Source organism: Anoplopoma fimbria, chromosome 17, assembly GCF_027596085.1.
Source record: "Anoplopoma fimbria isolate UVic2021 breed Golden Eagle Sablefish chromosome 17, Afim_UVic_2022, whole genome shotgun sequence".
Taxonomy (NCBI): Eukaryota; Metazoa; Chordata; class Actinopteri; order Perciformes; family Anoplopomatidae; genus Anoplopoma; species Anoplopoma fimbria.
This window is the reverse complement of record NC_072465.1, coordinates 15,371,235-15,384,049: the sequence shown is the minus strand read 5'-3', so window position 1 is coordinate 15,384,049 and position 12,815 is coordinate 15,371,235. Positions and strand designations below refer to the sequence as shown.

The 12,815-nt window shown below is 40.0% G+C and overlaps 1 protein-coding gene across 1 annotated transcript; it reads left to right on the top strand.

The window, feature by feature from the left end:
• The first annotated feature begins 1,880 nt into the window (after window positions 1-1,880).
• On the top strand, window positions 1,881-12,519 carry nuak2 (NUAK family, SNF1-like kinase, 2). Its single transcript, XM_054616494.1, has 6 exons — window positions 1,881-2,404; window positions 6,681-6,801; window positions 7,341-7,492; window positions 8,586-8,651; window positions 9,089-9,341; window positions 9,467-12,519. Exons 1-6 carry the CDS (start codon window positions 2,168-2,170, stop codon window positions 10,507-10,509), a joined length of 1,872 nt encoding a protein of 623 aa, XP_054472469.1. The 5' UTR covers window positions 1,881-2,167; the 3' UTR covers window positions 10,510-12,519.
• The last annotated feature ends 296 nt before the right edge of the window (window positions 12,520-12,815 follow it).

The following is a 12,815-nucleotide window of genomic DNA, read 5'->3' as shown; positions in this document are numbered from 1 at the left end:
TGTTTGTCTTTGATTTCATATTTTTTCTCCTAGCTTGTGTATTATTATTTTCTAAGTCTCATCCTTCCAAAATGAAGTGTGAATTTAATTTTAATTACATTTGCTCATCCTGTCCTAACTTCACACTCACCGGCTGAGTCTGTAACAATATTACAGTAAATGCTGAAAATACTAGAATATGTTCTTTATTAATATGAAATTTAAAGGTCCACTTGGAACAGAGACACTGTCTGTTTCAGGATGTCTGCAGCCCACATCTGGTTATTGGTGACTGCATGCTGATCTCTAGTGGACTACATCTGTAATGACACTAATAATCCAACCTCTTGCTCTTTTCTAAAAGGTTTTTCTCTCAGGTCACTAGACTGACTGCCTATTAAGGTCAAATTGGACTGATGGTTGAATACATAAACACATATTCTAGCTCCATGAAGTCAGCTAGGTTTTGAAATGCATCTTCTCTACAACCCAGCATTTCATTATTACCGATGACAAACATGTGGATAATGCTCTGTTTGTTAACAGGGAGTTTTTCCTCTGTGTAAACTTAATTACAATGTTATATAATTTGAAGTATTTTCACATGATGACACCAATTATCTCTCTGAAGGACTGGGAGAGTCATTGCATGCAACTGTTACTGTGTTATTCCAGTTGTCTTAAACGGGTAGATATACTGTAGGTTAAGTTGGAAAAGGAAGCTCCAGCTCATTAATCATTATTATGTTCAAGGAGATAATAATAATGTCACTTAAGTAGAAGTACCTAAGAAAAGCATGCAAAACTTAAGCTATCAAAAGTAAAAGTACTCACAATGCAAATGAATTGCCCTCTAAAATGCTATACTATTATATATACCATTGTTAGCACTGATGCATCAAAATTTCATATACGATTACTTTTGGATAATTTTATTTGGCATGTCTTTGTTTAGTGTCTGTTTATTTGTTTCTTTAAATTTGTTGCTAACCTGTAAAGCAACTTAAGCTAAACTCAAATGAATGTAGTGGAGTAAAAAGTATTATTTCCCTCTGAATTGTAGTGGAGTAAGAGTAAAATGACATTAAATAGATATACTCAAGTAAAGTAGAAGTACATCTAATCCCTAAACACAGTACATTAATGCAGGCTACTAAATTACAGCACATAATTAGGCTGCATATTGCAAATATATTTGCCCCACACTTCATTTTGTGGTGCGCTTGTTGTATATATCCGCGCACACCGATTGTAACAACAGTCAAGCTGAGATCTGTATAAAGTGCTCTAACTTGGCCTACCTACTACTAAATACCATAAGCCTTCTATCACGAGTACTAGTCTACTATAGCTATCCGCCTTTAATCATTACTGCTACTGATGTTGCAGTCTGCTGTTTCTACCATCACTGTGAATAACACACCACTTTAAAGCACCATTGAACTAAAAATCGGGTTTAACGTGGAGGCTTGAAAACATATACAGTACCAGTCAAAAGTTTGGACACACCTTCTCATTCAATGGTTTTTCTTTATTTTTATTTTTATTTTTTTCTACATTGCACATTAATATTGAAGACATACAAACTATGAAGGAACACATTATGTGAATTGTGTGGTAAACAAACAAATGCTCAACAAACCAGAATATGTTTTATATTTTAGATTCTTCAAAGTAGTTGAATGAGAAGGTGTGTCCAAACTTTTGACTGGTACTGTAAATAAACAAACAGACATTAACAAGAAAGTAACACTAAAACAAATTGACCCTCTACACAGTCTATGCTGTTACAATTACCGGCGCCGTCTGGTGTCACAAACCCAACGCTCCTCTGTGTACCTGAACCGCCCCCTCCACTATTTGACGTGTCCGGCTGCTGGCTGCGCTCCGCTAGTGTCGCAGCACGCTGAGTCCCTGCAGCTACACAGTCAGTCAGACAGACAGTCAGTCAGACAGACAGACAGACAGACAGACAGACTTTTGGTTTCTGTCTTAAACTTTTAGTTGTAGTAATCTGCTGCACAGTCTGGTGAGCTCCTATTCACACGTTTATCTGAATTGTAACCTGAGCACCTTTGGGAGCAACCGGCTCCATCAACAACAACCACAGAGCTCCGCGCGGAGGAATGCACTTTATCTGCGAAAGAAAAACACGCCAAAGAGAAAAGGACCACCGCGTTGAGTCAGGATGGAGGGCTCAAACGTTGCCCGTCTCTTGTCGACCCGCTGGCCGCCTGTCGGGGCACTTTCCCCGGGTGAGAATCCTCCCCCAGGGAAAGCTCCGACCCAGGTGACCGTGAGAAGACAAGCCGTGAAGAGACACCACCACAAACACAACCTGAGGCACAGGTACGAGTTTCTGGAGACCCTCGGGAAAGGAACCTATGGGAAAGTGAAGAAGGCCAAAGAGAGGTCCGGTCGACTGGTGAGAGGACCTATATTAACATTATTGTATTCTTTATTTGCCTCGATCAACGGTGTCCACATCTGTGTTGGCATCTGCTCTCCTATCGGCCACCTGTTGTTTAGAGATAGAGAGCTATTTATAGAAGTCTGCACACAGGTAGTCCACAGAAGGGTTTTAATCTGGGGGGACATTAACCATCCAGGATTAACCTCAAATGTATCCCTGTAAGGAGTTGATGTGCCACTACTAATATGTAAACTAAAGTGTGTCTGCTGCTGGTGTGTCAGTTAAAATAAAACCAGCATACGTTAGACATTAGGGGGGGTTGCTCTTATTTCTCTGTGTTTTCTAAACTATGCATCCAGTCTGTGACTTTGGCAAAATCACTGAATAAGCTGTTTTTAAAGTCTTGTGAATTGCAACCCATGTATAGTAATATTTCTCATAATGTGCATATATCAATTTGTTTGCTAACAGGGTTTGAAAGTACACAGTCCTATGATAAATTAATTAAAAATGATACATAACACTTATCTAATTATAGGTATTTTCACACCAGTTGCCGCGTCTGTGTCTGTGGCACGCACAATATCTTCACAAGTAATTTGTGATGTATTAAAGTAGATCATTTGGCAACAAAATCAATACTTTATGTGAGGTGATCCTGCAAAGACCGAAACCTAAATTGATTTCTGTAACTCTGTCACTACGCAAGACGTGTTACGCAGTCCCCTCCTGTTGGCTTAAAGAGAAGTAAGCTAAATGGGTTTCTTTGGAAAGTCTGAGTGACTGTATCCTAGCAGGAAGTTTAAAACAGGAAAGTTAGGTAACTTTCTTTCTTTTGTGGAGGGAGAGGGGGGAAACCGCAGCTAGCCTTTCAGGTGGATTCCAGCTCCCTGTGACCTAAGGGGAAATAGGAAGTATCTAAACTAAACAGACTGGACGGAGATAACCCTTGTAACAGGAGCACAGAGCATTTTGCAATCAAATGGCAGTTTAGTTAAAAGATAATATTATTTCTCTCTAGTGTAACCCAATATGAATGTGTTTTTTTAAATTAGATGTTTCTATTCCTAAACGCCAACAAATGAATGATGTGCCAATTTATATGAATGCTGGTAGCCTTAACATTAGAAGCACTTCAGTATAATGCAATACAATTGAACTGCACCACAAATGACAGCCTATAAAAAGGCCATAAAGTTGAATCAACAACTTTCTAAACCAGTTTTAACAAAAACGAAACACAATAACCTTCATGAAGGTTAACTGCAGGGCTCTTGCATCAGACTGCATTCAGTTTACTAAGTTTCACCTACTAAACTGGCAACTGAGTGTATGTTTGTCTACATATTACAAACTGTGTTCTACACCTGATAATTAGCTTTCTGCTAGCTCCTTTTTGTTTGTTTGTTTCCATAACTTCATTTATCCAACATTGAATCAAGAACTTGTTGGCCAGCTGTCAAAAACAAAAGGCAAACCCAGAGTGTAACTGCATTTTGTTGCAGCTAGATACCTTCAAAAATGGTGACTCATCAAAAAACAACAACACAGATACTTGGCCTAGAAGTGAACTGCCTTTTGTCAGTAAGTCTGGTTCAGCGGCCGAGTCATCAGTCATCAGAAATGCTCTTTGTTAAAAGATCAAAGGTGTTATGATAGAAGTCACAAAAGTCAAGTAAGTTATTCAGAAATTCCCCTTCTGTACCTGCAGTAAACAGGTAATGAAACAAGTTCAGCCTTGTTGTCCACACACCGATCTCTGCTCTGACACTGTCTGACATGACTTAGTGCTGCTACGCTTAGCTTTTATAGCATATGAGTCGCTGTCTAAACGTCGTCCCTGCAGCCATCTTCCCGGCCATCATGCCTCAAACCCATGTTCAAATGTCAAAATACTGATTAGCCCAAATGTATGTTTTGTATTTGGTTCAGCTCAAACAGCAGTTGGCATGCAATGGAAACAGGAGAAACATTCATTTTCTTTGTTTTTATCTACCTACCTGTTAGCATTGACAACACAATGGACAAAGACATGTAATTAGACACGGGGAGTGACCCTGCAAAAAGGATGGCTTCAGCTGTTCCCATTATCTGCATGCATAAGTTTGAATACACTACCCATTAACGTGGGTGGTTTCAGTACACATTGACTGTAGGGTAGACCTCACACTGCTGGACATGTATGTTGTATGTGTGTCCACAACCAGATATTCATAAAGCCATTAATACGTTTGTGGGAAAAAGTCTGAGTTCTGAGTAGAAACCAGTTTCAAACTGGAGATTCACTAAACCAGGTTGCACCGTTAAAACTTAAGAAATGTCTTAGCTAGTGAAGACTTGCGTAAAATTTTAATTTATTTAAATGTATTTATCATGATTAATGAGTCGTTTTGGCCGAGCTGATAGATATTATCTCAATAAAAAAAAAGGAATATAATATTAAATTTACTATCACAAAGGCCAATCATTAAATCTTCAGAAATGAGAACCTTGAGCTAGGAAATGTTTCCACTTTTGCTTAAAAAAAATGTCAAATCATATATATTTTATAGTTACCAATTAATTTTCTGTCAATCAACTAATCAATTATTTGTTTAAGCTCGAATCCGTATTGCTGTCCAATCAAAAGCAATCAACTATTTAAACAAGAAGTCACTGTAGCATCAAAAACTTAAACATAACTTTCCACAAATACAATCTTTAGAGGGGCAACACATTATAAACATAACTGCTAATCCTTGGTAAATGTTTTTTTTTTTTTAATGTATACGTACATACGTGGACCTGTGTATGTTTCAAAGCTAGCTAGTAGTTTTCCTGCAGTTTAGAATGAGTGGGAAATGTCCAATTAAGCTTACCTTATTTGGTCATTTAAGTTAACATTGTTGAAATATGTTTGCGACATTTTTGTGTTATTTTTGTGAAATGTAATGTGTCACATGTGTGACTTCTGTTGTTTTTCACTGTAACGGGTCACTTATAAGTCAGTTGTTTCAGTAAGCCATGCAACAGTAACACCCGAAAGAGGAACTCGGTGTTAAATATAAAATATTTCAACCCTCGGTGCCTATTGCGTGGAACAAACTGAGTAAAAAAAAAGGCCATACGCACACCAACAGATGACTGCACAGGGTTGTGAACTCATCATGAGTGGGAGTTCAGCCCATCTGACAGCTATGCACACAAACGCAGGAAGCCAAAGTTCCCAGAATCAGCAAAAGGGTCTGTGTGGTGTGAATACAGTGCTGACCCGGAGGAGCATCGAGGACAGACAGTGACTCATGATGGGAGACGGTTGTGTGCTGACACTGATATGAGAGGTAGCCGCTTTACTCACTTCCCCTGTGTCTGTAGCCTCAAGGATTAGCAAGGATAGGAAACAATGACACCCCACCACCTAGAGCTTATCGGGTGCCTCATGACACCCTTCAACTTGGGTCGGACTGATGACGCACTCAGTGCACAGAGGAATCTCAGGCATCTGAGCTTCGTGTAGACAAACGCAACATAAAGACAGACGTGTCCAAAGCTTGTATGTGATCGGCCCCAACAGATACTATTCAGATTTAAATTCCCTTATTCCACAAGTCTCACAGACATACCAGCAGACAATAGATTTCTTCACAGCAGACACTATTTGACCCGGCGATGCCTTTGCTTTGTTAGAAACAACATGGCACAGTTTTCGCTTGGCTGCCCATTGTTACTCTCAAGATGACGAGCTTCAGAGGGAAAGACAATTCTTATTAACATTTTGTTCTTCTAGTATATATTAATTTACCGACTTGTATTGCAAAAGCAGTTCAGTTGCTGACTATTGTATTAATGTTTTCTTTATTACTTAAGCGAGATTATGTAACTCTTGAAACAATAAACACCTTATTCTTACAAATGAAAAGTTTTATCATAACTTGTAAAAAATACTCACTTGCACATTTCTAAACACTCAGTGGTTTAGCTGCTGCTGCCTCACCTGGTCTTGTATGACTCAAGCTTATGGTGGCTAATGTTGGCAAACTGTGGAAAATAAATATCGCTCCGTAACTGACATTATAGAGTCTTAACTTGTGCTCCTGTTACACTGTGTTTCAATATTTACCATTTTCCACTAAGTGTCACTTAAGTCCTCAGCAGCTGCTGTTCATCAAAAGTTACATTTTAAAAGTAACTATTTGACTCCACTAACAACTGTAAAGCTTTATTGTTTTATTTATTTGTCTCTGGAGGCAATCTCACTTTTCTAATAATCATGCAAAGTAAAATACATTGCCAAATATTTTTTTTTTAGGTTGCCATAAAGTCGATCAGAAAGGAGAAGATAAAGGATGAGCTAGACCTGGTTCACATTCGCAGAGAAATCGAGATCATGTCCTCACTCTGCCATCCGCACATCATCACCATATATGAAGGTACAGTATTTTATTTTTTTTGTTGGGGTGTTTGGGTTTTAGTTTCATCTATCCCCTTTCAGAGGTGACTTGATCTCCTACATGCAGCAGGAAACGTGATACCTGGAAAGAGACAACTCTCAATCGGTCTCTGTTTGGAGACTCAGAGTTTGGTTACGCAAGTCTTTTGTGCTGAAGAACGATGCTATGTTACATAAGTGCTGGTGCCCCGTCAAACCCTGAAAGGCGCCGCAGGAAAATGTGCAGGCCCTTGTGTCTTCCAGTGTCCCTCACGCCTGATGAGATGGTCATCGTTCAGTGTTTGTCCACCTCAGTGCATGTTTTTAATACGGTCATCATGGGGCCCAGTTTGTCCTCATCAGAGTGAACTAGAGGCTTCACAAGAAGATCTATAATCCGTTTTCAATGCAGGCCTTAATTAAAACATGTTACTTATGTGTTTGCACTGTAGAGATGATCTAATTCAGTTCCATTTTAGTGATTAAGTTGGATATGAAACATTTTAATTAAATAAGTTGTCATGTTTTTTGATCTTGCAGTATTCGAGAACAAGGACAAAATAGTGATTGTGATGGAGTACGCCAGCCGAGGGGACCTGTACGACTACATCTGTGACAAGAAGAACATCTCTGAGCGGGAGGCCAGGCACTTCTTCAGGCAAATTGTATCGGCTGTGCACTATTGTCATCAGGTGAGTAGTCCGTCACAATCCAACGCCTTCACACAGAACATATGAGGTTGTTTGTTTTGTAGCTATGGTAGAGTATCTCTGCCCTCTTCACGCATGGCTGCTACGTCAGGGCCAATGACACAGAGCTCCACTCAGACTAGCTGCTCCGCTCGTTTTTGGGTTTTTTCCCAGGGCACTGGCACCCCCAAAGTTACATAATGGGCATTATTCACTGTGAGCCTGCTGATCTGAATAGGGAGGCTGTGAGAATGATGCAGGGGGAAATGAACAGTTTGTCTGTAGAGAGCTAGCGTCAGGGCTAAAGGCCAGCCGTCCAAACAAACACACACTCTTAATGAGGGTGTGATGGAATAGAAGGTCTACACACACACACACACACACACACACACACACACACACACACACACACACACACACACACACACACACACACACACACACACACACACACACACACACACAAAATCAGTGGTTGCTGTGTAATTACAAACATTTACAGCACATTATGTTTTAGTGTAGCTGTTCAGCACCATGCAGAGCCTTTTAAAATGTTTGCTGGACTGTATTTACAGAGTGAATGGCCCTGCAATATTCGGTGTTAACCATCTGTTTTATTGAGTGCTGATGTCTCATTAAATATTTACTTTTCCACGTCGAAAGCAGTCAGGAAAAAGGTCATGGTAATATTTTTTTTAAATAGGTTTTGTATGGTTCAGTGATGAATTCTAAGGGACTGCACTCAATAGTTTCTTCATAACTACATTCTTAACAATAAATGAATGCAACATTACACAACCTACAATGTGGTGTCCATTCGTAAGAAATAATTGACCTGCATGTTTGAAAGCAAAACATATTCAAACTGTGCCTGAGTCAGAGGCATGCCCCCCCGCAGAGTAGGGGACAATGAGGCATAGCTGACGTTCTACAAAAAGAACGAAAGAAAGACTTCACTCTGACAAGAATGTGTTCTGACCCAGTAAAAACTATTCCTTTTATATAATATATAAACAACCTTCTGAAAACTGATGAGTAATAACCTGGGTGTAAAATATTACTATGTTTAAAAACATCTTTTTTTTCCCCCTCTCAGAATGGAATAGTACATCGGGACCTGAAACTGGAAAATATTTTAGTAGACGGCAACGGGAATGTGAAGGTATGCATATGGGACATGTTCACACACACACACACACACACACACACACACACACACACACACACACACACACACACACACACACACACACACACACACACACACACACAAACATATGGCTCATGGGCATAAAGTCAGCAGTTTTAGGGTATTTGATATTTGTATGGTTTGGATTATTAATGACCGCAGACTTTTGGTTCTTTCAAATGTAATAAAAAAAAATGTTACAGATGATTTCATTGCTTCTTGCACAAGTTCTTGAGAAGGGGAAGAAATTCACTATGCAATCTTTATAATCACAGTAGTTCGTGTTCTGGATAATCGTTGATTCATGGTGATGTGTATTTTATCAGGTTATTTATTTTCTGCAGTAATCTGATGATGATGCAACCGATCTGACTGTTGCTCAACTTGACGTCCCCTTGTTGTTGTTGCAGATCGCAGACTTTGGGCTGTCAAACCTGTTCCATGGTGACGAGTACCTACAAACCTTTTGTGGCAGCCCTCTGTATGCCTCCCCAGAGATTGTCAATGGACGGCCGTACCGCGGGCCAGAGGTGGACACTTGGTCTCTTGGCGTGCTGTTGTACACTATGGTTCATGGTACCATGCCATTTGATGGAAACAACCACAAGGCATTGGTCCAACAGATAAGCACAGGAAACTATCGTAAACCCAGCAACCCCTCTGGTGAGCCTTTCAGTGCAACTCTTCTTTAAAACATTATTTTCAGGTAAATGTTTAGTTTCCCACTACTTTTTAATAATGTCAAAAAATGAATCGTGTTTGTTTCTCTGTTGCTCTCTCTCTCTCAGACGCATGTGGGCTTATCCGTTGGATGCTGATGGTAAATCCTGAGCGCAGAGCCACAATAGAGGAGATCGCAGGACACTGGTGGCTCAACTGGGGCTACCAGCAGCCTTTACTGGCTGAGACAAAGAGCTGTCCAGTGGAGCAGACCGCTTCACCAGCCTCTCCATCACATCCTGCCGGGCTGGCCCTTGTTGGTAGTTGGCTGCGCCGTACATCCAGGCCTTTACTGGAGAACGGCTCTAAGATGCGCTGCCTGCTCCGCTCACAGGGCGGTGGAGGCGACGTAGTCCGGCAGCGCTCTCTGCGGAGGTCGCGAAAGGAAAATAACGTCTCCCAGACCGTTCATGAAGTAAGCACCGACAGTCGCCCCTCTAAGGGTATTTTAAAGAGACGCAACAGTGGGAAACAGAAGGCAATGAGTGAAGTCCCTGCTGTAGGTGTAGTAGAGCCACAGAACATTTTGGGTTTGTCTGCACCGGCTAATGAACCTTCAGCTGCTCTGCAGCCTCGCAAAGGTATCCTAAAGAAGCGATCAGAGCAGGAGTCGGGGTACTACTCCTCCTCTCCCGAGAACAGTGACTCTGGCTGGGCTCCAGCTACCAAAGAGTGCCCTTCAGCACCAACTCATATGAAAGGCATCTTGAAGCGCAATGGAAAGTTCTCCTCAGGTAGGCTGCAGGAGTTTGGTTCTCTGGATCAGCTGGCAGCTTCTTTGCCCTGCGGAGGCATCAGGTCGAGACCGGGTGGGGCCATCAGCGAGGACAGCATTCTATCCTCTGAGTCCTTTGACCAGCTGGATCTGCCAGACCGTGTAGGACCTCCAGCACAAACAGATAAACCAGCAAAGTCAAACATGAGAGGATGTGTGTCTGCTGACAACCTGCTGGACATCACAGAGGACGGGATCCTCGGGGCCGGGTCGCTGAGGCCCTGGAACTGCTACAGGTCTGGAGTGTCTGACAGTGCCTTTTCTATCACAGACTGTGATAATGTAACAGAGGACTACAAACAGGCCATGGTTATACGAGGTTCTGCAGCGAGCTGAAGACCATGAATAGGTGAAGGACACTAACTAAAGACTGCTAAACTACTGAAGACATGTAAGCCAAAGTGTATTGAGTGACATCACCAGCACACTAACTTCAGGAACTGCACAGTACCAAAAAGACAGGACTTGTTAAAAGTCTGATTGTATTTTAGATCGTGATTAATGTCTTTATGACTTGCTTGTAATTTTGAATTTGAGTTAAACAGGCTAAAAATACTCAGATTACACAGTACTTTACAAAAATGCTGCAGTTTAAAATGTCCATTTCAAATTTCCTCAGGAGAAGAGAGCTGCTGTTGGTCAATCAAGAGCTCTTAATTTTCAACACAAGAGCTTATAATCAAAAGTGTAGTTAAAGCAAAAAGTCACCCTGAAACCAAAACTTCTTCCGATTTTAAAAAGGAAAGTTTGTTGAAGATATTGCTCGGTGACAATAAACCAGGAAACTGACATTTAGTCACAGTAGGACTATTGTTTGAACATTGCTTCAGCCACAAAGTCGGTGTCTTTTATTGTCGACGGCACAGCTTGAGAAAGTGTTTATGACATAATGGTCAGATTGTATCAGCGTGAGAACTGATCATGTGTCATTATATTTATCTAGGAGAACAGCAATAACGCACAGGTTCAATGTTAAGATGGCTATACTACAGCTTTTACTGTGCTTCAGGATGTGGGGAAAATGACATTTCATGGATACCAAAGAGTAAGTTTTCTATTGTCATTGGATTTTTTTTTTTGTTTGTTTCTTTATTTAAAAAACATCAGCAAAAAGTGCCAAGAGGATGTTTGTTTGTAACAGGGACTCAAGAGCTTTTTTTAATTCTTGTTTTTTTCACTGGAAATTACTTGTTCTAAGTTTGGATAATGACTTGAATAATAATAAAGACATATGACTCACATCGTATAACCAGTAGAACCTGCTTTTGCTCCCGAGCCTGCGCTGACACACATGCACAGGTGGCCTTCACTCTGTATGCAGGTGGAGGTTTCACAGGAAGAGGTGGGGCTCATTATGGTTTTTTGAAGGTCACAAATTCAAATTTGGAAAACAGTGTGTCGTGTTTTAAAGCAAACAATACGCCCGAGCTGACTACTGTATGCTGCGTAACCTTTCTACTGAAATTTCAAGATCAGTCATGGAGCTCAATTGTATTGAACTTTTTGATTTAAAATATCTAGACACCTAAGGTGGTACAGTATTTCACAGAGAGGATTTAAAGTTCAGCCATTTAACAGTTAAAAAAGTACTACGTTTATCCTGATTAAAACGGTGAAACAAAACTTTACCAGTTTTAAAAGTAAAATTGTAATCATTCTAATGATATCTGGTTTTCTCCTGCTTTATGAAATACTAATCAGAGAAATTTAAATAAGTCTGTTGTTTCTTCCTGTCTGAAATGCCATTCTGCACACTGGAGTTACTTAATTGGATCGGCATGCTGGCATTGAAGTAGAACATTTTATCAGACCATCAAATCCACATCAGTCATCATTTAAATTTTGAGTTCTTGTACGGAAAGTTGCACAAGGCAGCAGCGAGGCTGCAAAACCATGCTGGTGTTCAAAAACTGGAATTGTAAAAAACGTTTCTTTTCAGTTATTTATGGTGATTTTTTGTCACACTATGAGGCTTAGCAGGAATTTAAAACCTATACGAAAGTAAATTAGGAATTGGTTGATTTCAACTGGACATTTTTGTCATTTATTTGTAATCTGTCACAGACCTGATCTATTATTCAAGTGAGACAGAGGAAGAGGGGTGTAGAATGGTATCTGTTTCATCGTACAATATAAAGTGCATTTCAGCTGTGTTTTGTTTTTTTTCTCTTCAGCTTGTCCCAGACATTGCAGGTATGCAGGCTCTGTTCATATTTAGTTTTCTTTACCAGCAAAAAGAACCATGTTTGCCAAAGTTACTGGGTTTATTATTTATATGACTGTGTGATCTGCAATGCTGTTATGACCGGGATGAGGAAATCAATAAAAAAACTTCAGAGAACTAAATTGCTGACTAATGTCGTTGGTGACCTACATACAAATGTTTTATGTCTTTTAACAGTACCGGTTTATAGCCACAATGGAATTCATTAAGGTGTTGAAACTATGCAGAAACATCTATTCAAATGTATCAGAACTGTCCAAATATAAAGCCAACATAACATTTTCAATGAATTGCTAATATATATATATATCAATACATATGTGTAGAATATATAACATTTAAAAATGTGCAAACATTGCTATTAGGATTCAGTGCAATTCAACTATTCAATATCATAAAGTCAATGTATTATATTCTA